Raw genomic sequence first — 25578 nt, 5'->3', positions numbered from 1 at the left:
ATCGGCCCGTGATTAGAATTTGATTAGATGCCGATTACACCGCAATTGTAATCACATTATGACACATCTGACACTTGAAATGGCGCTTATGATCAGCCCGTGATTAAAATCAGATTAGATGCCGATTATATAATCGCAACAGGATGTTATGATAAGATGATAATCAGATCACTGTACAGCTTTTTGAGTGGACGCTCAATTAGGCAAGGTAGGGATTTCAGACAGGTTTGCCTTTTTTGGCCTCCACAGAAAACTCTTAAACAAAACGTTGTTTCCTTTCTAAATGTCTCGCCATAGGGCTGCTCCTAACACAAATAAACGTGAATGCAATATTTGCCATGGCCTATTTGCTCCACAGACCTTTGCACGGCACCAGACTGCTTGCAAACGCAAAATAGAGGAAGAAAAATCTGCGAGGTTATACAGGATGAGGGAAGCACCTTCTGAAACATCAGGTGAGGCTCTGGAGCTCAAGGAAATATGTATATACTCAGTTCATAGCTAGCTTTTGGCGACACACACCCTGAAGCTCAAGGAGATGACCCCGGCGTTGGCAATTTCGAATCAGATACAGACTTGGAACCTATTTATTTCGACAATTATCAAGAGACTTCCACAAGTATGGAAGGGGATAATCATACTCCTAGTAGGTCCTGTACTTTTATACACTTGGTCTTCTACTGACCATAAGTTACCTACTAAGTTCTCGAAGAGTTGGAATCTGAAGAGTTGGAATCGGAAATACAACTGGACGATATCAAAATTGAATATCATCCCAACAGCGGCCGGAAACCTGTGATTGTACATTTCGATGACTTCGGAAGGAGCGAGGATGTAAACAAAGGATCGATTCCACCAAATCGCACACCATGGCATCCATGGAGGAGCCGTATGGATTTTGAAGTTGCTTCATTAGCGCTTGACTGCCACATGAATAAACAAAAAACCGACCAACTTATCAATTTGATCTATCGCGCTGCCCGTGGTCTTGACGCTTTTACATTAAAAGATCACCAAGAAATCCAGAATACTTGGGACTTAGCAGCTGAACGATTAACAAAGGTTTGTTTTATTAATTTCTCAAAAACAGATATTGATATTTTAACAGTTTCGAAAGACAGAAGTTGTAGTCCGCTATCGTGATCTAGAGCCAGAATCATATGAGCTGTATTACCGACCTGTTTGGGACTGGTTGCAAGAGTTATTACTTAATCGCGATATTGTATCCAAGATGGAATGGGATGCTCGTAGACTCTTCAAATTTGATGGTGGATCTCAGACATGGAAACGTTTCATTGAGGAAGCATGGTCAGCAAATTCATGGTGGTCATTTCAGGTGAGCTCATTAACTATCGCCAGTATAATACTGATCACAAGATACAGAGTAAACTTCCAGCCGGAGCGGTACCACTTTGTGTTGTGTTTTACGCTGATAAGAGCAAACTATCATCGTTTGGTACTGCAAAAGGTTATCCTGTCATTGTTCGATGCGCAAATTTACCCATGGATATCCGGAATGGCTCTGGTATTGCTGGAGGTAGGGTCGTAGGGTGGTTACCAATTGTACGCCTAGTTAGTCAGCTATTTACGCAGTGTTTGACATCAATCTAGGTTTCTGAAGATGCTGCACATAGTGGTAAGGCCGATTTTGTCAATTTCAAAAACGTTGTATGGCATGAATCGGCCGCGAAGATATTCGAGTCCATAGCAGAGTATTGTCGAACTGGGTATACAATGGTTTGTGGTGATGGAGTTCGTCGGTGGATGTATCCTATTGTCCTCATCAAGTCAGCCGATTATGAAGAGCAGTAATTCATATCTATTGTATCCATCGACACGATCTCATGAATATATAGATGTGTTATCTGTCTTACTCGGGGGTTAAAAAGCTTGCACCCATGCGTAAGATGCCCAATTCCACATGACCAATTATTAGACTTTGACAATAAATACCTTGAACGAACTGCGAAGGACACTATCGAAATACTCAATAATGCTAGACAGAAGGCATTAATCTCAAAAGCAGATGAAGAGGCAGAGCTTAAAAAGTATAGTCTGCGACCATGCTTTGTATGTATTAATTTCATCATCGTAACTTACTGGCTGACCTCAATTCAGAATTCCTTCTTCAAGCTCGCCCATAGTGATCCGTTTGCAGGCGTTTCCTTCGACGATCTCCACTTCCAAGACAGTGGGGTTTGGGGCGATCATATATTTGAACATGCAAAGATCCAAATTGATAATCGGAGTGCAGTAACCAAAATTGATAATCGGTTTGTTTTCAGTTCTTCAAAGTTGTTGTATAGCAACAAACTGTCTGTTAGGTTTAAAGAATTTCCTCGCTGGTCCAAACTCAACCATTTCGACACTGGTGTTATGAAGCTATCATTTAATGATGGTAGTAAACACTACGATATATCAAGGGTGAGTTAACGCTAGATTTATTTTCACCATCGCTGTTCATATTACAGATCATTTCTAGCTCTTTTTATTTGCTGCCCATGATGTTATACCAGAAAAGGAGAACAAAGCTGCCTATACGCTTCTCAAAGTCATGCGGAAGTACATCAACATGATCATGTATTCGGGACTGAACGTACAGACTTCTGATACAATAGCACTTGGCCATGGTGCTATCAAGAATTTTGTAGATATGCTCAAGGTTTGTGCTCTTTCGAGAATCTGACAAATCTAATGCTTTACCTACAAATAGGTGTACATATCGCTCTCACCTGATGTGAATAAAACATTCAATGTCATCAAGGTACATTACCACCAGCATCTCTATGATGACATTGAGAACAAAGGTGTTTTACGTGGAATGAGTACCAAACCAAATGAGAAGTTTCATGGCCCTTTACGCAAAATTTACCTTCGACAAACAAATTTCAAGGACACAGCAAAACAGGTATATATTTGTAATTTGTTTCTTATATCTTCTGTGCGTCTAAGATCACCGGATTCTTAGATTGTACGGTTTGAGCATCAGAGCGTTGTTGCCACCCTCATACAGGATGAAATCCAAATACTGGATAGATATGAGCATGGCGATCCAGAGCTCCCATCAGATCTGGAGACACCAATCGACAATGTCCACTTCACATTAGGCTCAAAATTGAAGCCCGTTTCCTTTGCTCAACTTGAGGGTGAAGATCTTATATTTGCACGAATACATATCCGCTTGGCAGAGTTCATGTCAACCTTACTCACAACTGCAACCAACATTGTTCGCGTCACATATACAGCTCATGATACTGTAAGTTAATATTTACAATTCATGGTATATTCTTATCGGAGCATACTTAAAGGTTATTCCATATCAATTCTTGAAAATCCGTTATGAGTCTTTAGAGACCTGGCAGCTTGCAGTTGACATCCTGCGTTGTAATCCCAGCTTTCATGGCCATCCTCGATACGACTACATCATCTTTCGTGGAATTCTGGGGCCAGTCTTTGCCCGGCTGCATTATTTACTCCTTTGTAATGCCTGCAACAGCCAATACCCGATAGCACTTGTGCAAGCTTACAAGATTGTTAATACCCGGTCACGTATAGACAAAGATCTTGGACTTCTTCGCATTCGCAAGGAGCATAACCTAGAATTTATTTCAGTGCGGTCAATTGTCCGGGGAGCAGTTGTACTACCAATATCATCTGAAACTGATGATAAGTTTGTTTGGGATCCTCTGGATGGAGACATGTTTCTTCGAGTAAAAAAATACTTTCCTGGGTTTACAGATGGTAGGTAGATATATCTAGTTTACTTGCTCTCCGCAATTATTATTATGTCATAATCTTGAGATTTTTTGTGGGTCCAAGTTGCCACAAGTTCTCATTCGTCTACTTCGAGTACTCTTCGTTCAACATGTTTGAAGATGAAGGCAATATCTCAGATGCCTCTGATGATCCTGAATTTGTACCATATACACTACCTGACTTGGAGAAGGTTACGATGCATGATTTGCGACAGGTGAGTGTCATTTATTAATCTTGCTTTGTTTTTGTCTCATTTACATTACATCAGGCTCTCGAAAAGGTTCAAGATCAGAATCAGCAGCTCCTTGGTCACAACTCAAAGCTCAGGATGCAAAATTCAGACTTGAAATCACAGCTTGCCCTCGCAAAACGACACAAGCATTTAGGGAAGACAGTAGGAAACGCAGATCCAAATATAAACCATGAACTTGTGGTGAAGCTGGCGAAGAAGTACACTGTGATGGTATATCCTTGGCCTACTTCAAATCTTTTTATGAGCTTTCCGCCAAACAATTTACCTGATCCCGAATCCCCGGAAAGATTCAAGGATGAAAGTGCTTTTGAGGCTGGTCTTATAAACGAGCTCCATCTGTATTTGAATGACCGAGATCTTCGCAAAAAAGCAGCAGAGTATAGTCCATTCCAAAAATCTGTATGTGCTTGTTGAATCTTTTCACGGTGGCACTAATATGCTTTGACTTCCAAAGTTTCTACAACAAGCAAAGCAAGGCCGGAGTTCAGCCCTGCATACAATACGCGAGTGTGCTTCCATTATCATGCAAGGCATCAATGTCGAGGCCGCTGTATGGGTAACCAAAGCAAATTTGTTGCGCCGGAATTCCACAACATTAAGACTTCAGCTTGAATTTCCCGGATCTTCAGCTGTAAATGATATATTTTCCCCTATATTCTATCCCAACGGAATTCGCGATGATACAAAATTGTTCATGAATGATTTTCAACCGAAGGTGCGTATTTCCTTGATTAATATATCTATATAGAGCTCAAATGTATGTAGATTCTTCGCGCTATCTTTTTTAACAAACAATCTCTTACTCTTGACCAATATTCCTTCAATTATGGATCGTCACTCACTGGGATGCTTTGGGGCGTGAAAAGTGTCAATGATTCATCTATTGCACTATCTGCAATTCTGGTGTGTTTACGCTGCATTTGAATAAGCTCAACATTAATTAACTTATTGTTTAGGTGCGATTTCTTCTTTCAGACGACACCGAGTTTGTTCCCATTGGCAAAAATTCGCAATTAAACTATAAAAAGAACTTCTACTCGTATCGTGCATTCTTAAATGGCTCAAAAGGCACCAACTATATCAAGCAGCTCTATTCCTTTTTCAATCAGCGTGTTTTTCTGGGAATGCCATCAGCAGCAGTATGTTCCACAAATGATGACCACGAAGATGATGCGGTTACTCAGGCATTGCTGGCAATCAGACTTGCTGATTCACGCCCTGCGGATACATCATGTATGTATAGACTTATCTTCTTTAACCTTTGTCTACTTATGTTCATTTTATCTTAGCACTTCCCAGCATTCCGATTAATATTGACACAGATTTAATTCCCACTCAATTCACCGCAATGGAGGTTGAATATATAGACGAAAGCTGGCCTCCTGAGGACAATTTAACTGAGATTCCTCAGAACATGAGCAATGGTAATGTTCAGGATCGTGGTCGTGGTCGGGGTCGGGGCAGGAGTCGGGGTCAGGGCCGGGGTCGCAGTCGCAGTGATAGTCAAATCCAAAGTCAAGAGGCATCAGCGCCAGCTCCAGTCCGCACCACACGGAACCGGAAACGGGTAGTATAGAACATTCATAGTCATATCGATAGGAAAGCTCACAAAGATGTATATAAGTAAAAACTGAGCAAACCGTACCTGAGTGATACACATGATATATTAACTGAAGGGTTTTTTATAACAATGTGTATTTAGTGTAGTGGTAATATTGTATTTGATAGTTTGTGATTGTATCTATGTAATGTCTTGAGTTCGATTCCCCATTATAACTACTAATAAGTTTTCCTCTCCAGTATCAGTTTGATTATGTAATACAGTAAGTACTTGTCTTCAATGAAATGAATAAAGCACAATGGAAAGAGAATGAGCGCCTGAGTGCCGATATATTTATTAATATATCTTCTAAAGGGTTTATAAGCGCTTGCCTTCGCACAAGGCTTAAGAGCGCTTATGCTACTCAATTAGTAAAGAATGCTTATGATTTTCTATGAAGGTTTAGGATCCGGCATAATCGGCAGTTCGATTATGGGGTTTATGAGCGCTTACTGCTGCTTACGGGCGAATTTTAATGTTTCCGACATCATCTATGGCTCCTTTATACACTCAAATTTTCTTATGCTTCGGAATGACTCATATCACAACTAGAAAGAAATCTGACTACATAGGCACAATGAACTAACTTAATAGATGAACATTCTCCACTAATATGATTTTAGGAAGTGGACTTTTGTGTTGCCAGAACATTATCAGTCCAAAATGTCGTTATCAAGAGAAATCGAGTCCTTTAGACACCCGTCACATCACAGTGTGATTTCTTTATTTGTTTTATCAGTCCATTTAGTTATGTGTCAACGGTCTGACTGACCATTGATTTGATGAGTGTGATGTGACTTCCTTGACCTCCTCGTTCACCTCTGTTCTATTCCTCATACATTGCAGCCTCGATTTGTATATTAAAACTGCATGATGCTTGTATAATTAGTTTATCTTATATTTCCTACAATTTTTGCTGAAAGATTGTCTAAATACTTCGAATTATACATCTATCTTCGCCTTTATCCACTATTTTACCATATTTCTGTTTCAATGTAGCTACATATACTCTTCGGAGACATTCACCCCAATGGACAAAGTATTTTTAGGCATAAATCTCAAAACTCCGAGGCCAAAAACTTTTGAATTTCAGTTTTCCGATGTGTTTGTATAAAGGACCTCGGGTGTATAAAGGACCCATAGATGACTGTACTTGTCATCGTTCCACTTTCGGCGAATTTAAGCCCCGACATTCCAAGACCTAGGAACGTTCCTACATCACATCTTAAAGTCGATATACACCGTACCTTGCTGAAGCTGTAGAGAAGAAATAACTCGCAGATTGCCACGACCACGAATTCACGAGCAATTGCGTGCCTCAGCAATCGACCGCATAAGATAAAACTCAGATAGTTGTCATCCTGTATATTCACAAAGGGCAGTGTCAAAAGATACTATTGACTCAACAACACGAAAAGACATACACAGAATCTCTTACTCATTCAGATAAGTCAAAAAAAAGCAGTTTCGTTCCCATCTTCACAGGATTTGAACTTTTTCGGGCCTCCCCCATGTAATGATGAACACTTATGATTGTTCATAGTGTAAGCAACAAGATAACCTCTCCCGGGGTATCTTGTACGAATCGTGATTCCTGCCGCGAAAAATGATCGAAGATAAGAAAGTGCTTAGAAAAGCGAAGGACTTGTATTCTAATGTTAGCGAAGGTTTCGACAGAAGATTTTCCAGGCTCGGTGTGAAGACCTGCCCCGGACCTGCCCTCGAAGGAGGAACGTGCTTGAAGTTTACTTGGGAATAGTCCTTCGACGGCGCGTATGAGGAGGGGGTCGAGAGAGTACGAAGAATGGGAAGGTGGAGGAGGGTGAGTAATAGAGAGAGAGAAAGGGAGGAAAGTTGTTTGAGGGGGGTTAACCGTGTATACCGACGTAGATATTCTAGAGATAAAGGGATAGGGAAAATTCTAATCAACGCTGCCGGAGTCAGCAGACATGAAGACCTACTGCCATCGCCGCCATCCACGTTCATCGGCTTCAACATTGCCAAAGACGTCTCTTCGTCGTGCGTCTTTTCCATAATGAGCGACTAGTTACTGCTGATAAGGCGTGTATAATCCTCCGGACTTTCAGCCGAAGATCGATAACTGTGTAGGATAAAATTCATCTTCTTCAATGTCATGATCAGGCAGATGGTTAGTATACGATGAGTATGTTAAGAGAAGTCTAGAGTAGGATCTGGCGGCGAAACCTAACCCTACCCGCGGCTGCGTGTGAGACTCGAGAATTGCGTTACGTAGTACATATTCTCTCCTTCGACCAGTCCATCGCTTTCAGACAATAATCGCAATATATGATCCAGAAGCAAATTATCTGAAGCATATCTAAAACATATCCGGACCCACTACGAATACTGTACCCCTGGCCTCTTCATGGAGCTCATGGATTTCAATTTTCGTCCGGACTCAACCTCGAAACGCCTGGCTGTATCTAGCATGTAGCACAATTGGTTAGATCCGATGATAGCCGCCGGTCAGCTAATTAATCCAGCTTTCAGAATGAGTTCGTCCTACGGGAAAGGAATCAGTGCTGATCAGCTTCGCACGCAGAGAAACTGAAGGGGGCTAGGAAGGAAGATAGTGCGGCAACATGTTGAAGAAATAACTCACTAGGATTGGAGCTACGAACATGATCATAATCTCTTCCGCATCGTTGTGGGATACGAGTGAGCTTATTATAGCTGCCTTGGTATCCATATGTCTCATTATATCCTCCATTTCCTGCGTTCCCGCGTTCGGCCCCAATTTCCTGTTGTCTTCTCATTCCACTTCCAAACACCATTTTGTTCCCATTAAAGACGTTACCATAATTTTCTCGTATTGAATTATTGCTATAGGAGTTGACGGAACTGTTTCCAGAAATGTTGGTGACTGATATGTTTCCGTGAACGGTGGCGGATCGGGAGAGAAGAGGGCTGAATGGGTTATTGGGATTTCCGACAAGCTCCGTTGTATTTGCGCGAGATGGGCGGTGCGAGGAAAAGGGGGAGTTAGGCTCAGAAGATATGGGTGAGTCGACATAAACAGGTTTTCTGGCGTTTTCCTCTAGATGCTCCTGAATAGTCATTAACTTTTGGCGAACAGCTTCGTGGCGCTTGGTCTAAAAAGCAGATCAACACCTATAAACGCTCAAGATGTTTTGACGCGCGAGGACGTACAGCTTGTTGTTCAATCTGCGCAACAGCACTCCGTAACGTGATGAGGGATTGGATCTAACCATTCAGCGTTAGCGTACACCATTGGTGTATATCCGATTATGATTATACCTGGAATTTTTCCGTGGCCTCGTTTAACCGATCTCGGAACTCCTGAATTGCGTTGAGATCCGACCTGGACGCGATGACTTTTCGCAATTTTCCTCTGTTTTTCAGATCTTTAATCCATCCTTCAATACTGTTGAGTATTCTGATGGGGACCAAGTTATTAAGACACACACAGCTCGAACAACAGCACTCACTGTATCAATTCATCTACTTGTTTTTGTAGAGTGATATCTGACGAGAAGAGTTTTGGCGCAACAGTCGAACAGGCATCCGCATTCGGTGACGATGAATGTAGCTCTTCGTAGGTAGTTGTGATCGAACTGGCTAAGTTACATGCCATTGACGCCAATTGGGCCAACACTTCTTGGTTTTCTTTAGCACCCTATACAACAATTTTAACGGGGAAACAAGAAGACGATGAAGGGTAACGACGTACCTGCACGGCTTGGAATATGTTGAGTGCAACAACTGATAGAGTCCCTAGATATGGTGTTGGCGCATACTGAGCAGCACTTGTGAGTGTCTGTAGGACATGCTCTGATATGTCCCATGCGACTGAAGCCAATGACGAGGAACGTCGAGGGGGGACTTGATTTATCATAACTTGCTGGGGAGTAAGGTTCTCGCTGGCATCATCTATGTTCTTCTTACCCATCCTGTATATATAAGATAGATTAATACACCGAGGCCGGGGTCCCACCATATTTCAACAAAGGAGTGTCCTAATGAGTCTAATTCAAATTGACGCCCTGGACGCTATGCAAGTGTAAAAGTCCACTACATATTAGTGTTTACTGTCAATTGATTCTCATCCGAATGTCGGTACTATGATCCGTTTCATGGGAGATGTGTATGTGTATACATATCAGCCTCTTCACTAGTAGCAGGTGTGGATTTATACTACCATCACTCACTCACTGGCAGTGGTAAGAATACACAACAATGTTCACTGTTAGCTGTTGGGATACGTATGTAGTACATCTACAAGCTGTCATAATAGCAATGATTGAAATCATAAATGACACAATGAACTTTTCACAGCAAGCCCTTACTTCACCCTTGCCTTCTCTCCCCATTCATTCGGAGTAATAGCCAAGAAATCAACAGTCTAGCAGTCGCAGTTGCAACTCAGCTCGGGTTTGTCAGAAAGAAGTTGAGATCTTGGATGTCAAATCAGAGATGACTGAGCAACATTTTGTAATTTTCATTACTAATAATATAGGCTGTAGCCACTGCTATTTTTTGTCTGGATAAAAATTGATTGAGGCAACCCACTTGTAGTGGGACCCTGCATTTTATTTCTAGTGAAATTTCCAGCATGTTCCCCTTTTGGGAAAGCCGAATAGACTGCAGTGTGCTTGGTGCTTACATTCTGTTATTGCAGAAATAATTCATAAACTGATAAGTATCTATCCTTGCTGCAAACCTTATCCCAAAGAATCAAACCCTTCTTATTTTCAGTTATTCTTCACAAGCAATCCTGAGTGGAATTTCTCTGTGACTAAGGATTTTTTGAAGCAGTATTGAGAACTACGTGTGAGACAAAAAAACTGCATGGATTCACCTTGGAAACAAAGATAAACAAAGAACCTGTGGTCCATGAGATCATTTGAGCATTGTGTTCTCTTTCCGTTCCAAGGTTTTTCCATGCAAACCAATTATTAGCTGTTGCAGCATGTTTTACATGATATGAAATCTTAAGTTGACCATTCCATTGTTACTGCATAAGACTGGATGATTTCCGCTTTGCCTCCATCCAAGTGAGGAGCTGGCTGCTAACCTGCAAAACCTGGATTTCACCAGATCAAGGATACTGGCTGGAGAGTGCTGTCTGGCACTGAAAGTACTCCCAGCTGCTGGGAGCACTTTCCCAACGGGAGAGTGCTATTAGTTGCTCCCCAGTTATGAGTTGAAAATCGTTACAGATCATGATGTAGTCAATGTATATACTCCCGCAGCAAAACATGTAATTGTGAGTCGATTGCCTGGGGGTAACTGAGAGCTGAGTAGTGAGAACTTCCAGAGCAGGTTTTTGAACTATTTTAAGTGCTTTTTTTGCAGCTTGAACAGTGCTTCCAAGTGCTTTTGGCTATTAGGTGAATTTCTAGGGTTTTGCAGATGTCTCTGACATAAACATCTGACCCAGATTTTGACCAGCCAGTGAATTTCAGTTATTGTTACACCAATAGCTGTATGAAGCTTGATGTTGAAGCAGAGGGGGGTTGCATAATTAGATGACACTTATTGGTGGTAGTGGCTTTTGTAAGGCAAGGGTCAGGTTTATCAAAAAAATTCTTTTGTCCAGCATTGTATGTAGCCTTGGGACCTCCAGTGGTCTGCGTGCAAGAGCATTGAAGGAGTATTGAAGAGAAAATTCTCTACTCAATGCTGACTGTTGATGCATCAAATTCCAAAATTGAGGAATAATTTTTGCTGACAAGATTGAGCACAAAATCCTCATTCAGCAATGATGTTTTGACTCGAAATCGGGCTCGGATTGAGCTTGATTTCAGTGAAGCCCGCTGGTCGAGACACCGATATTTTCGGGCTTCGTAGAATAACAGCTTTCTCACAGCTTTGAGCGCCAAGCAATACCTGCACACCAACGCGCTAGAACTGTTAACAGCCTTTGACGCCTGAACAACAGCAATAGTCCGAAAATTCCGCACTGTACAGGAGTTTCACCGCTTATACAGTAAATGTGAAACAAAGTTACTCACTGAGAGGTGTTCTCAAGCAACCCTGCAGGCATATTGAACTTACTCTTGCTATCCTCTTGAACCAACCGGAACACTGTCAGAATTTATTGCTTGCTGCGGTCACCCGTTTCGAAAAAAGGAGGAAATGCTACATCGATGATAGCTCTCCTGTATCATTCTCGTAACCCCATCACCTTCTCAACACTCCTTGTTATCATGATATCATGTAACATCATCATGTCGCCGGAAACATTTCTGGAAAGAACCTGGAATCAACAACACAGCACACTACGGTACAGGAATACAATACGTACTAGATCACAAAATAACAACCAACCTCCTCACTAACTCACTTCCCCTTCCTCGCTTCAACCGCTCCCGGAGCCTCTCCTGTAACATTCCTCCAATGCCCCTCCTTGTCCTTCTTCCGGACTGTGAAACACGCGATACCCATAAAGTTCGTGATATCACCGATCACAAGAACGCAAAATCGCGCATAGGCGATGAAGGAGATGAGAAAGGTGGTGTAGACGTAGAGAGTGGTGAGGAGGGGTGTGGATTGAATTATCGGGGATCTGATAATGTCAATATAATGAGTAAGTAACCGAGTAATCGTAGAAAAAGAAATTCGTTCGATGAAAGGACGTGAAACTCACGTTCCAGCAATCCTAGGTAAATTCGCATCTACGGCTCCAACGAGACTCAGGACCCATAACCAGTCCCATACTGGGAACGACGTTTTCGTGAGGTGGGCTAATATCATTCTCCCGACTTGATGAGCGAATTGGAGGCCCCACGCGCAGAGGAACGGGATGAACAGTGCGGAATTGCGGATGGTGAATAGTTCTAGTTCTCCGGAAAGTGACGGGGTAGGGGAGTTCGAAGGAAGGAACGAGGGTGAGTGGATTTTGAAAACACCACCTCCCGGTCGCGAAGTGGTGCTGCTGAGCTCGGGATGACTGAGCCACGCCACCTGGATTCCAGCTGAGAATAAGAACGGCAGTAAAAGGAGAAGGGGTTTCGTCCTTGATTTCCCGGAAGCACGCATCGCAGTACGAACGTTAGCGTAGCTGCTGAGGATGTTGAACGCTAATCCGAACGCGCCGAATACCATGAAAGAGACGTTTAGGCCGATGTTCGGGAAGGTGCTTGTGATTAAGGGAATATGGGAGAGGTGGAGGAAGTCAAAAATGGGGGTGTCCCAGAAGGATGGACCTTGGGACAAGGCAATGGGTTAGGCTGGGGAGGAGAAGAGTGGTTGATGTGAGGATACGTACCGTAGACGCCGGTGATCATGTATATAACGACGAGAATCAAGATTCCTTCTACGGGTCCGGAGAAGACGCCGAGGTAAAGGAAGCCTCAATGAAAGTTAACGTTCAGTGATAAGCCACAGAGGTAAGGCAAGCAAACGACATGAAAGTAATAGAACGAGCGAATAGGAACCACGATAAAGGACAAGATACACACCGGTATGATACTCCTCCCACGTCGTCAGATAGAAATTGGCCAACGTAGCTACTTGGGAAGCTAATGTCCACCAGGACCGACCGAGATTGAGAGCTTGAGAGACGAGTATTGCCTCAAGCTAGGTGAGTAACGATGAGAGGGGGAACGACGAGATCAGAAGATGAAGACGAACGAACCGTGGTGTTCATAGCATCACAGCCTAGGTGAGGATAGTCAGTTAAACGTCGCGTTTTCGAGTTGATCTGGGGGACGTACCATGGTCAAACATTTCTCCCAAAGGTCCTGCCATCCCAGTTCTTCGCGCTTGTTTCCTGGAGGGACATCGATAAGTCGGAAATGATGAATGATTGATTGAAGAATCGAGAAGAATGATGAACACAGGGATGGAGGAGCAGAAAGACCGGAATAACAAACCCATCAGCAGCATCAAAGGCTTGGTACAAGAACAACCCGATACCCCATCTGTGCTTGCGGTTAATACATGGAGGAGTTGAGATTGCAAAGACATACGTGAAATATATCCATTGAGGAATATAAACCCCGCCTTTTTCCGTCAAATAACTCGGGTCGTAGTACAGAAGCGTGAAAAAGTTGAATATCACGATACAGAGTCCGGATAGCGTTATCTATACGCAGTGAGTTAGTATTCGCAGCTTAAAACTAACGGTCGGTGGACGCACAGTATTAGGTGCTATAGATAACGGGAACAGTGTAACGAACCACGTCCAGAATGAGTTCATAGCGTATTTGGACAATATAGATCTGGAATGTACTTATATTAGTTAAAATATCAGGATATAGTGCCAGTGGTGAAGAACGTACTTGTCGACCCCTCTATACGTGTATTTTTTGAGACTTTGAAGAGATTCATCCGACAAGTAATTCCCCATCGTTTTCCTTCCTTCTAGTCCTTTTTTCGTTATAGTCCTTGAAGGTCGTTCGCGGCACGCGATTCGTCAGCTGTGGGTTTCGTTGCGAGGAAAGAATGAAAGAGGTTGCCCAGATTACGCGGTACAGATACAAGCCGACGCGTTGCTCCAAATGACGAACGTGCGCGATGTTTGCTGATGATAAACAAGACAATACAACACTCGACTCAGTATAAGTTGTTGAACTAAAGAATCAGTTGACGGTGCATGTAAGACCCTGAAGTTGCGCAACGAGTAGTGAATATTGAATATCAGAAGTGTAAAACAAAACATGAATACAAGGGTACTAGATTGAGCGAAAACAGATAGTAGGGAACACGTCGCAAGGGAGTTGTTCATGTGCATCGAATCCATCGTGGTTCTCCGAAATTCTCCCGGACCAGTGCCAATCTCTTGACGTCTGCGATATATTCTTCATTCCGACTCATAGCGAGAGTCTCTTTTGAACTATTCTGGCTGATCATCACAGTGACATACGGCTTTTTCTTGAGGACGAAAAAGTCTAGATAAGGCGAATACCCGAATCCCCTGCAAGTCACAAGGATCAATGAATATGCACATGGGGAGGAGTTAGTAGAAAACTTAAGCTTACGGTTGCTCCTTGCTCAAATACTTGTTACGGAATTCTTTCGCCCAAGGTACCCTCACATGCTTAGGCCAGTAATTTGCCATGTCCCATTCACATTCCGGGTAATACTGATCAATTTCTTCCATCGGAAGGCACCAGCCAAAGTTATACAACGGGGTTATGTGGCCACATGAGGGTTCTAGGACGCCTTCTTGGGCAGGGTGTTCCCCAATTGGAAGAAATTTCTGGTGAATGCATTTCCTGGAAAACAGAAAGGTAAGTAAGCCATAGATCTAGGCGTGTTCACCCACCGGACGCTTTGTATGTTGGGTTCCATAGTGGAATAGTTGACGTTCAATTAGTATATAGGATCATCCCACGGTCATAATCTCGAGGCCCTGGTGTAAGCTGCGATTTTGCGTCCAGAAGCCGATCAGAATCATCCGAAGAACGAAATTTAGAGGCAACAAAAAGTCATTTCTCAGAGTGACGGAATGAACAGTGCGGAATTGCGGATGGTGGATAGTTCTGGTGATGGAGTAGGGGAGTTTGAAGGTAGGAACGAGGGTGAGTGTATTTTAGATACACCACCACCACCGGGTTGATCGTTGTTGTCGAAGTGGAATCATGCTCAGGATGACTGAGCCACGCCACTTGTATTCCAGCTGAGAACAAGAATGGTAATAGCAGGAGAAGGAGTTTCGTCGTTGATTCCCGGCAGCATGCATGGAAGTACGAACGTTAGCGTAGCTGCTGAGGATGTTGAACGCCAATCCGAACGCGCCGAATACCATGAAGGAGACATTTAGGCCGATGGTGAAGATGGTGTTAGTGATCGTTTGATAGTCGTTCGCGGTACGCGATTCGTTTTAGCTCTGGTGCTTGTTGCGAGGAAAGAATGAAAAATTGGGGGCGGTGTGGTGTAGTGGTGGCATCACACAAGTTTCGCACTAGAATCTTTGACATCCGCAAAGTCTCTAGTTCGAACACCGCCCTGGGCATATGGTCCTCGTGCCCAAATCAGCACCACAGGGAGTTATAGTGGGTAGTCTTCACCTAATCACTTGATTAGGCTGGTTGATAGTCCCACACTACTGGCTGCCGGGAAAACTGTACCGGGTCCCAGTGTGCGTAAATGCATTCTTCCTTGGAGTTGATCATTCCGGGACTGTTACTGACCAATCACAAGGTCATTGATCCTTGTATCAACCTGCGTAGACCTTGGAGACGACGGCTTAGTGCGGCTGGCTATATGCCAGTGTGTCGGCTGCCAAGGCTCTGTAATAGCGCACCTCCAAAAAAAAAAAAAAAAAAAAAAAAAAAAAAAAGGTCACCCAGACCTCCAGCAACTCGGACCTTTCCTCGACAATCCACCACTCGCCGTCTTCAAACCATCAATCACATAGGAAACCCGCATCTTCAGCGCTTCAACTTCGAGTTCCTGATATCGCATTCAGTGATCCGCAACCAATCACCCCACCGCCACCTTTCTGCTTTCTTTAGGATCTGCTCTAGGGGTTCATTCGCAGGGAAGAGATCAAGGAAGAAGAGGGGAAGGGAAGAGGAGGTGAGAGAGTATGTGATGATGAAATGAATGTGGCTTGGTACAAGCTTGAAGACACGGTCACCGGCAACTTCTCGGAACAAACTAATGAACGTGTATGAAGATGGCGCCGCCGTTTGGCTCAAAATATAATCAAGAACCACCTTGGCTTTCTTCGGCCTCTGGTGTTCCTCAAGCTTCTTCGTGAATGCTCAAAACTTTGGTACTTCAGTTCTCAGGTCACTCAAGCTCAAATGCCAGGATTCTTTTCCTCCAACACACGGTCAACGTCCATCATTGCAGCGTTCATCATTACATCTGACTCGCAAATTGCCAAAGTGTTCCCACGCACACCATCGGAAATGTCCCCACCGAGCAATCAGCCGCAACCGCCATCTCGAATACACACATTTTGTTGACGTCGACATGGCTATCCATCATATCGCCTTTCCTGACAATAATTCACGCATGCGTTCCTGGAGTACTGACCTTTGCCCATTGAAAATATAATTAGGAAGGCATGTATGATGGTCATCTATGAGGATCGGATACGAGTTCGTGGTGAAGGTTCAATACAATCCTTCAAGCTTCAAGTTGTCAAGTCCAAAATATTTGACATTGAGCTTGGTTGGATATGGTCTTGTGATATATTCTGGTGGCCGCAAGAGCGTTAAGACATCAAAAAAAGAGATTCTAGAATGCGGTTACTCCGAACAAATCTTACACTCCAGGTACACTACATACTCCAGGAACCCCAATATCTCATCATCATCATCATCATCGTTGAAGGTTCGGAAGCGGAGGCAATTTCGATATCATATCATGTATGTGGCACGTTCTTCCACTGTTAGTACTCTGGCAGATAGATAGATGGTCAAGATGAACAATGTCACTTTTATTTCAGGCCCATGCTTCATGAATGATATTGATGATGCTGATTCACCAAGGTAACTGACTTACTGGCATTGCCATATCACTATAATCACTGTCTACCCTCACTTGAAACTGGTTTCCTCCCCTCCCTTTCCACCCATTCTCTGTTTGTTTTGGTCTCGTAATTCTTCATTCCATTTTTCCACTAGACCAACTGTCCTTTTGCTGGTCAATAGGAGAGATGTATTATCATTCTTTTCTATCGTGAGTTTGTTTCCCAGTTCTTCCTTTAATCCCTTTCGTCGCTAACCAAACATTGGTGTATGGATTGTGTAGCACCCTTATTCTCATTCTCCTCACGGCGCCGCTTTCGCAATGTATTCAATTCTCTCACATCACACCGTCAGCTGGGAATAACAATTCCTCTTCCTCTTCCTCTCTGATGTTGAATTGGATACGAGAGCCACATGATCCATCATTCTGGGCCCTTAATGCCATATTCACTGTTAATGGAAAACTTTCAGCATCAAATGGGTTAGGCTTTGAGTTTATTGCTGTACCACACTCTCCTGAAGAGTCTGGAATGATACAGATTCCTGTACAAGCCACAGCGTAAGTGCACTTGTCTTGGATCTCATTATTCATGTTATATACACCGAGTGATTTGATACTGACAGAGGACTGGTTTTTTTTGTTAGGAATATCACACTCTTGACTTTCACCTTCAACTTACCGTAAGTATAGAAAAAAAAAACTTTCTTTTCGAGCAGTGGGGGAAATAATATTTATTCATCGTTTATATAGCCAGCATTCAAAGTTCAGTGGGGAGATTTTTGGACAACCATTCACATTCAATGTGGTGACGGAGGGGAGTTCCATGCCAAATATTAGTCCTGGTATTTTACCACCTATGGTTCAGAAGTAAGAGAAGTCCCATCTTTTTTTTCTGCTTGACATGGATATCAACAATTAATCTTGTCTTCTCTTAGGATGTTGACACCACCCCCCGCCACGTCCCACAAAGTCGCAACAATCGTTGGTGCTGTCATAGGCTTGATAGTTTTCCTATCCATTATCCTTGCCTTGTTTGTACTCCGACGACGTCGTCATCGCCGCCGTGCTCGGATTGATGCTGAAACATTTTTGAGAGAGCGTCATGCACTGTATAGACCTACGAGTCTCCCACCTACGTTGACCACATTCGATGAAGAATGTCATCATGGACTTGAAGAAAGTGTTGGTCATTCATCCACTGCTTGGTCCGAAGGTGGTTCTGAGAAAGAACCTTTGTATGGCTATCCAAATGATTATCTGGGGCATGCAACTACACATATCTCACCATCGTTATTCCGGAAACCAGATACAGTTTCTACACCTACTCCCAGGGCTAGGTCGCTGAACAACAACTCCATCTCATCACGGACAGAAAAACTCGGAGATGATTCTACCTCCGAGTCAGTCCCATCCCTAGCACTACCGATTCCCCAGAATTCTCTTGCTCCGAATCGAACACTAATATATCTACAATCCCCTCATTCCCCTTCCCCTTCTTATTTATTTTTGCCTCAGTCAGATCAGGGCTATAGCATTGAACAATCACTTGCACAGCTGCGAGGTAGGATGAAATTGTTGTTGAAGCAGCTTGACTCGGAGTCCCTGGAGAGTGATAGGGATAGTACATATAGGATTGGGGATGAGGCGGAGATGATACAGATTAAACTGGAGATGGACAGATTGCAGCGTATTTTGGATTCGAAGTAGGAGTGAGAGATGGTTCCATACAATGGATAATGGACTTCAAGCATACCGTGTAATATGTATGAAGTACAAAGAACAACAATTTGAATTGGCGGGGGAAATTTTCACACTTGACCCTTTGAACTATTATAGTGCTGTGGTCTGAAAACAGAAGCAAGCTCCCAGTGTTCATCCATGACCCCAATGTCTGGCATCTGCAAACACGAGACTCCGAGTCGATGAACCCCCACCCACTCCCAACAACATCGCCTCCTGTTAACATAATCCATATGCGGGCTTGATACTCAATTAATACGCGTCCACCATTATTGCACAAAGGATTGCACATGGTCCATGGATGTAATTCGGGAGAAGAGTGGAGTTCGGGTTTTGGTAACAAAAGGGATACGTGGGAATACCAAATCTTCTGGACATTCCTTCAATTCCAAACTTGATTGATTGTTCGTTGCATCAACCATGAACCATATGATAAACATTCTGCTCCCGGCAGCAAAGCGGTTGCTACTAAGTTCATTATTTCTAGTTCCCATACGGAATCTATCATTGGAAACTTTCATGGATTTAGGTGCAAGACTGGTCACAAGTGATATCCTGCTATCAGGTACTACCGAGGCGAATATTCTATTCATTTTCAAATGTACGTGTTTTTTTTGTGATGCCTTACAACATATCAATTTATGACACCTGTTGACAGAATTTAACAGATTATTTTGAGAGTGACGAGTGTTGCAGATGCTGCTCATGCTCATATTGCTACATATTATATTACGAATGATTTGATTGGGAGAAGTCGGAGGATTCAGGGTTCCGAGTATTGATAAATAAGTATTGTAAAAACTCCGGGTTGCTGGCGGTATACTAGTGATTCCAGACACCTTATCCTTATCAAACACATATGTACTCTGTATTTAGTCACTCTTACATCAAGACCATGAATCACGGTCCCAAACGTGGCACACAAAGGTAGTATCAGCCTTATATAAAATGAGTATATAAATGAAGAGTTTGGATTTCCATCCACTCCCAAGTTCGAGCTCCCATCACTCTAACCACTCATAGGCTTCTGAATCCAAAATGTTCATAAGGCTCTACTCCGCTATTTTTTCTGCTTGCATTATAGCCGTAGCTACGGCTTCTGTCAGTAAGTAATACTCAATCTTTGTCCTTAGAACCACTGCTTTTAGATTTGGATCGTTCCCTGTGTTTTTTTCTGGTCTAACATCAAGACTTGCTTACTTGACTCTTTCTCCCTCCCTCTCTCTTTGACACAGTAACTGACCCTCCCGCAATCCCCCCTGCAACGGAAACTGAGTTCCCCCCCAGTACACTCACCTCCGTAACTTGTCTTGTATGCTGAAAGCCTGGAGAAACAGACATGTAAGTGTCTTGTTTATCAGAGTTCTAAATCTGAGCAGTTGGTCTTTGGTCTGATTCTATGCAGATATCAATCTTCCAGTACAGAGTCAAAAAACACCAAAGAGCAACTGAGCATAGAAATTGAAGGTGGAACTTTGACTCATAAGAGTGAATTTGGAATGATGATAATTACTGAATTGAATATCTATATAGCACATGAATTCAAGGATGTTTGTTAAAATATTTTCTCAATGGAAAAACCTGGAGGGGTATGTTGTCAGAGTCAGAACAATGGAGCTAGTGGTTTTGATGATTACACTGTATGTGCGGTGTTACTAACTACTGGTTAAAGACAGAAGGAAATGTAAGAGAACTTGAGAGCAGCTGGCGCTCTCCCGGAGTCCGGCTATCAAAGCACCCAGAACAAATATTTTTTGAACTGCTTCAAGTGCTTTGGTTGCTGGCTGCTCTCAGCAAATAGCTCAGATGTATGAACCAACTAAGATAGTAAAAATTTGGAAGATCTCATGTTGAACTACCCCGACAAGGTCAGTACTTAGATCTCAGACCTAAGAGTCAATGGACCGGTGGAGTTGTACACAAATGATTTTCGACTGAGTGTATGCCACTGTAGGGTGAGATACAGTGGATGCAGAAGAACTTTCTGAATGATAATGGGATATTTTGCTTGAATGCCCAGTTCACCATACTACTGCACCATTACATGAACATCTATATCTCTTGTACATCTATGGAACACACAAATGTATATATTAGGCATGACAATCTCCCTCATGATTGTGGTTTGCAGAAGTGTTGGCATACATGAATGTAACACAAATTTAACTCATCTAGGGGAATTCAAGTTTGCGAGGTTGAAACACCACGGGTATCGGCTTGGCCGGGCTGTTTGGTCTATTAGAATAGGATATGAAACCTTTACAGAATATGGTCATCTCACGCTAGGGTTAGTATATTTTTAGCATGTATCCCTGTAATATTCAAAGAAGAGGGCCTATGCTTCTCGCTCCCAACCACTCGATAGTTCTTGATGATTAATATCATTGTGGTCAGTGCTTCGATTTCGAAGAACCTGCCCAGTACATATTCAGGCATTCATTAAGCTGGTAACATTAATAATCAGCTTACCTTCTGCCCAAACAGGCACGGCTTCCTATGTAGGATAAACATATCTAATTGGAACGGATGTGTGGACGACTGATAAAGGTAACACCATACCTAAGCCATATGGAAGAAAGGCATCCCGAGACCAGTCTCCAAGAAACCGTTTCGGAGCAAAGGTATCTGGTTGGACCCAATAGTGGGCTACAGAACTATAAGACTGTATTTCTCGAAGGATGAAGTGCTTACAGTTATAGTGTAGCCCAACTATATCAATGTATACATCTGTGCCTTTGGGTACGGGAACAGGGTGGCGAGATCCATTACTACTGGTTACTGTGACAACTGTATCCGCCATACTGCACTTTGGAATAACATTTACAGGTGGATAGAGCCGTAGTGTCTCATATAGAATTGCCATGGCAAGTGGCACTTCAGATATGTGGTGGTATGAAAATTCCCTAGAGCCAACAACGGTCTCGATTTCTTGAAAAAGCTCCTCTTGTATATCTTGATGCAAAGACAGTAGGGTGAACAGGAAGCTCAATGTGTGCGCACTGCCCTGTGAAACATTTATTTGTTGAAATCAAGAACTGTGAGGTAGTTAAAGCCTTTACCTCATGCCCAGCCAAGAGGAAGATGAACATATTTCCTGCAGGAACTCCTCACTTAGATATACACAGATGTAAACCTGGAAAGCTTCATACCTCGTAGTTCTGCATCTGTAAGTAAATTTTGGGCGTCTATTTCAGAATCTTGGTTGCATGCTAAAAGCAATGCAAAGAGATCATTGCTAAGTTCTGTCTTGTTATATTGCTTCTTTGATATCATGTCTGTCATATAGATCTAGCAATGTATTAATTATCATCAATGCCAGAATGTAGTAATGTAAGGACAAACATTCATGTCATTGAATGCTTTGTTAATTGCACAGTACCGGGGATGGTTCTCCAAAACCCACCTAGGGAACCCTATCTTGACCCACATATTGTTAGCCACGATATGGAGGGTGTCCTGGAAGTTTATCGAATGAGATTTGTTGGATATTTCAGCAATATCAATGCCAAATGCTAATTGAGAAGATTAGAATGCTGTATAGGCTCGCAATATGAAGAACATACCAGCCGTGGCCATAACAGAAAGTGATATCTGCTCAGCATTATAATGTAAGTCATGTTATAATACCAATGCTGAGGCGTACCTTATGAGTGAGATTTTGAATCAAGACGTGTGTTGCTGATTGGTCCTTCCACAGCTCGATTACGGTTTTCTGAAGAATGTCGTTGGTACATTTCCAAACGAGCTCGTTGTTTTTCTGGCGCAAATCACAGATTATAAATGAATGTCAGGTATCTGTGATGACTGGAATGATTGGCATACCTCTGAGAATGCTGTGGCTGAAATTCTTCGGAATCTTTTCCAGTCACTGTCTGTGGCAGATATGATGTTTGGACCAAAAGCAAGTAAAACATCATAATATTGGACTGCCTTCGGAAACCGCTGCCTTGAGCTACAAACCTCCTGAGGCAGTATTTTAGTCTAATTCACCCACAAAGTAGAATGGAAGTGTTGAAACCTTAATAGTTTCTACATCTGCAATCCACATTGCAGAGTGGTTGCTGAACAAAGAAACCTGAGAAGGTTTGATTGAACATGCGGGAACAACGGATTGCAATTTGAAGAAAAGTAACCATTACCGTAAAATGTACATTCCATGGGGTGCCATCATAAACTGTCAAAATATTAGCAGGAGACATGATTGCATGCATTATAACCCCAAAAGTATATGTACCTGTATATTTTTTGGTCCAGGAATAGTCAATACCGAGTATGATACCACGAATGGGAGGTATGAAGCGGTTGATGAGAGCGCTTGCACTGACGATGGTATATTTTCTGGGAAAGGGTCTAACAGAAGGATTTAAGCAAACTCAAGTCTTTGATGGGTTGAACAAGGAAAATTACTTGATCATCCTCAACACGGTGTGTAATTGGATTAGCCACATTGTAAAAATCCATGTGGTCAATGCAATGGCACAAAATGAAAGAGTTGAGTGTAGCATTGTAAAAAGGACGTTGTGATAAGGAGGAGAACCTCTGGGAGGAATTAAAACAGATTCAACAACGTTATATAGAATTGCTCAGGCATCACTCTATATAGTATGCAGTGGTATATCTAATTTCCAACCCCCGATAGTACATCTGTGCATTTGATAAGGCTAACATATGCAGATTTTGTGAGTGTTACACTCACTGGCAGGTTTTACTGTGATGCATCAGTATCAGAACTGCCGGTTGTGATGCTATATATCTAAAGAATTATAGATACGAACCAGCTTGAAGTTCAATCAACTTATTAGTATCAAGTTCGAGCCATATTTTTCTAATAGTTTTTGTGCAATGATTTGACACAAAACAAGTGCTCCGCATGATGAATAGGTTCAATCCATCTTTTTCTCACAACCGCTGTACCAATTGTATTGTGATCATTTGTTCCGTGCGTTGTCTTCGCACCTCCAACAACGTTCGATGTAACAGCCTTCGATAATCAGATTTCTGATACTTTGCGTTGAGAGCTGATTGCACAGCGTATTACCTAAGATCCGTGCTTCTCGTTTAATGCTTTACCGCACCAGTGGCAAACTATCTAAGCTCGACCTATCTGGCCTGCAGCACCGTGACACTGTTTCTACTAGCTCTACGTTGACTATTCTCCTGTCTACAAAAATCTCTTCATACGCGAATTATGCCCGAGGTTTATCTTGTTGTTGGCGGCAGTGGCCTTCTTGGGAGACACATAGCTAAACAGCTACATGACCGTGGCGACAATGTTTCTGTTTTGGATATTGTGCAGCGTTACGATGACATTCCTTTCCACCAGGGAGACATTTGCGATGAAGCAACAGTACTCTCTGTATTCAAAAAGGTGTGTTTCGGTCATGATTATGGGTTCTGGGCTAATAAAAATGGGTTCAATAGTGTGGTACAACTTGTGTTATACACTGCGCGTCCCCTCAAGCCAAATCCGCCGCACCTGAGCTATTCTGGAAGGTCAACGTTGGTGGCACAAACACGCTCATTTCCACTTCCATTCAGTGTGGCGTCAATAAGTTTGTGTATACCAGTTCCTCAGGTGTTGTTTTCGACGGTTCCGATCTTCAAAACATTGATGAAAGTCATCCGTATACCCGAAGGGCACTCGATGTTTACATGGATACGAAAATACAAGCGGAGAAGATTGTTCTTTCAGCAAATGGCAAGGATGGTCTCCTGACAGTAGTGCTGAGGCCATCTGGCATTTTTGGGTAAGTATAAAAAATTCTTGCTGTCCCATTGCTCATCTATCTGTAGACCAGGAGATCGCCAGCTTATTGCGGGTTTATATAACACCTATATGACCGGTCGGACCCACATTCAGATAGGGAACAATAAGAACCTTACTGACTGGACAGCAGTGGTAAATGTTGCAGATGCACACATTCTTGCTGCTGATCGGCTCAGCGCACCTGTCTCTCCTGATACGCCTGTTGCTGGCCAAATATTCTTCATTACCAATGATGATCCTTGGTATTTTTGGGACTTTACCAATGGCATCTGGAGTCGATTAGATGCATATTTTCCAGGGAAGAGGCAGAAGAGAAAGGTTACCATTATACCCCGGTGGCTCGGGATGTGTCTGGGTGCAATTTTTGAGTTCGAGGCATGGATTCGAGGGCGAAAACCCTCAATGACTCGTTTCACTATCACTTTCAGCTGTGCTGCGCGTTGGCATAACATTAGTAAAGCAAAAAGGGCACTAGGCTATACACCTCATGTTTCTGTGTCAAACGAGATGGATGAACTGGTGAAGGTAATTCCCAAATTTGTGTCACAACATTTCATTCGTTCTCATTGTTGATTTGGTACAGTGGTGGATGAGCTTGGATGAGTCTGAGAGGGCATAGTGACCTTTGAACTGCTACGCATCTTGCTCTCGTTTGGGTGAAAACTTCATCATTACATTACCATAACTATGATGGTGTATATCTGCAGTTGGTTAATTTGTGTACATCTTGGTCCAAGTATGTAAACATACCGCATCTCGGGCCACAAGCCTTATAGTGTAACTGAATCGGACTACGTAGGTGATTTACTGATACATAACTTGTTCAAACTTGGTTGAGAATTCCTTGTCAAAAAAACTTCGAGCTTGGTTCAGAATGAAAGCCGACTTACAATAGCTTCATAGTGAAAAAATAGATTCACCCATATGTATTGGGGTATAAGCCTTGACATCTGCCGCAAAGATTTCCTTCTCGCAATCAGTTTCAAGTTTGATGGTTCCCATCAGTAACAATTTCTGATCTCGGCGTTTGCGCATGCCCTGGACAAGGGA

The 25578-nt window shown here is 42.8% G+C and overlaps 9 protein-coding genes across 9 annotated transcripts; 4 read left to right on the top strand and 5 right to left on the bottom strand.

Moving 5' to 3' along the window:
* Positions 1-741: 741 nt before the first annotated feature.
* C8R40DRAFT_1061158 (uncharacterized protein) lies at positions 742-3749 on the top strand (the record flags this gene model as incomplete). The annotated part of the gene is made up of 11 exons (XM_046225407.1): positions 742-1062; positions 1109-1336; positions 1384-1563; positions 1612-1808; positions 1857-2070; positions 2119-2273; positions 2325-2424; positions 2483-2647; positions 2714-2908; positions 2969-3256; positions 3309-3749. Coding segments are annotated over 11 exons (2484 nt in total), but the record flags the coding sequence as incomplete, so codon positions are not given.
* A 326-nt stretch (positions 3750-4075) lies between these two features.
* Positions 4076-4757, top strand: C8R40DRAFT_1061231 (uncharacterized protein; the record flags this gene model as incomplete). Its single annotated transcript, XM_046225415.1, has 2 exons — positions 4076-4408; positions 4464-4757. Coding segments are annotated over 2 exons (627 nt in total), but the record flags the coding sequence as incomplete, so codon positions are not given.
* A 3188-nt stretch (positions 4758-7945) lies between these two features.
* On the bottom strand, positions 7946-9849 carry C8R40DRAFT_808728 (uncharacterized protein). The gene is made up of 7 exons (XM_046236292.1): positions 9322-9849; positions 9080-9267; positions 8889-9027; positions 8781-8834; positions 8428-8722; positions 8233-8371; positions 7946-8152 (listed from the first exon to the last, which is right to left on the bottom strand). The coding sequence occupies exons 1-6, from the start codon at positions 9586-9588 to the stop codon at positions 8328-8330; spliced, it is 987 nt and encodes a 328-aa protein (XP_046079787.1). The 5' UTR covers positions 9589-9849; the 3' UTR covers positions 7946-8152; positions 8233-8327.
* Positions 9850-11769: 1920 nt separating this feature from the next.
* On the bottom strand, positions 11770-14131 carry C8R40DRAFT_808438 (Choline/ethanolaminephosphotransferase). The gene is made up of 10 exons (XM_046236291.1): positions 13877-14131; positions 13735-13816; positions 13565-13680; positions 13469-13516; positions 13310-13365; positions 13231-13253; positions 13055-13172; positions 12862-12945; positions 12241-12799; positions 11770-12159 (listed from the first exon to the last, which is right to left on the bottom strand). Exons 1-10 carry the CDS (start codon positions 13942-13944, stop codon positions 11934-11936), a joined length of 1380 nt encoding a protein of 459 aa, XP_046079786.1. The 5' UTR covers positions 13945-14131; the 3' UTR covers positions 11770-11933.
* Positions 14132-14318: 187 nt separating this feature from the next.
* Positions 14319-14888, bottom strand: C8R40DRAFT_1177440 (uncharacterized protein; the record flags this gene model as incomplete). The annotated part of the gene is made up of 3 exons (XM_046232681.1): positions 14319-14511; positions 14576-14812; positions 14863-14888. The coding sequence occupies 3 exons, from the start codon at positions 14886-14888 to the stop codon at positions 14319-14321; spliced, it is 456 nt and encodes a 151-aa protein (XP_046079785.1).
* A 2239-nt stretch (positions 14889-17127) lies between these two features.
* Positions 17128-18520, top strand: C8R40DRAFT_808414 (uncharacterized protein). Its single transcript, XM_046236289.1, has 6 exons — positions 17128-17231; positions 17304-17579; positions 17666-17701; positions 17772-17888; positions 17957-18256; positions 18328-18520. Exons 1-6 carry the CDS (start codon positions 17209-17211, stop codon positions 18356-18358), a joined length of 783 nt encoding a protein of 260 aa, XP_046079784.1. The 5' UTR covers positions 17128-17208; the 3' UTR covers positions 18359-18520.
* On the bottom strand, positions 18521-19107 carry C8R40DRAFT_808415 (uncharacterized protein). Its single transcript, XM_046236290.1, has one exon. The coding sequence runs from the start codon at positions 19051-19053 to the stop codon at positions 18682-18684; it is 372 nt and encodes a 123-aa protein (XP_046079783.1). The 5' UTR covers positions 19054-19107; the 3' UTR covers positions 18521-18681.
* Positions 19108-21038: 1931 nt separating this feature from the next.
* Positions 21039-23059, bottom strand: C8R40DRAFT_1061230 (cytochrome P450; the record flags this gene model as incomplete). Its single annotated transcript, XM_046225414.1, has 11 exons — positions 21039-21174; positions 21231-21251; positions 21314-21407; positions 21453-21765; positions 21821-21855; positions 21911-22049; positions 22104-22273; positions 22389-22518; positions 22584-22724; positions 22780-22836; positions 22979-23059. Coding segments are annotated over 11 exons (1317 nt in total), but the record flags the coding sequence as incomplete, so codon positions are not given.
* An 890-nt stretch (positions 23060-23949) lies between these two features.
* On the top strand, positions 23950-25147 carry C8R40DRAFT_1163874 (uncharacterized protein; the record flags this gene model as incomplete). The annotated part of the gene is made up of 4 exons (XM_046230416.1): positions 23950-24129; positions 24183-24508; positions 24555-25053; positions 25112-25147. 4 exons carry the CDS (start codon positions 23950-23952, stop codon positions 25145-25147), a joined length of 1041 nt encoding a protein of 346 aa, XP_046079781.1.
* Between the last annotated feature and the right edge of the window lie 431 nt (positions 25148-25578).

The sequence above is a fragment of the Lentinula edodes genome (assembly GCF_021015755.1).
Source record: "Lentinula edodes strain Le(Bin) 0899 ss11 chromosome Unknown C8R40scaffold_64, whole genome shotgun sequence".
Taxonomy (NCBI): domain Eukaryota; kingdom Fungi; phylum Basidiomycota; class Agaricomycetes; order Agaricales; family Omphalotaceae; genus Lentinula; species Lentinula edodes.
This window is presented reverse-complemented; position numbering and strand designations above follow the sequence as displayed.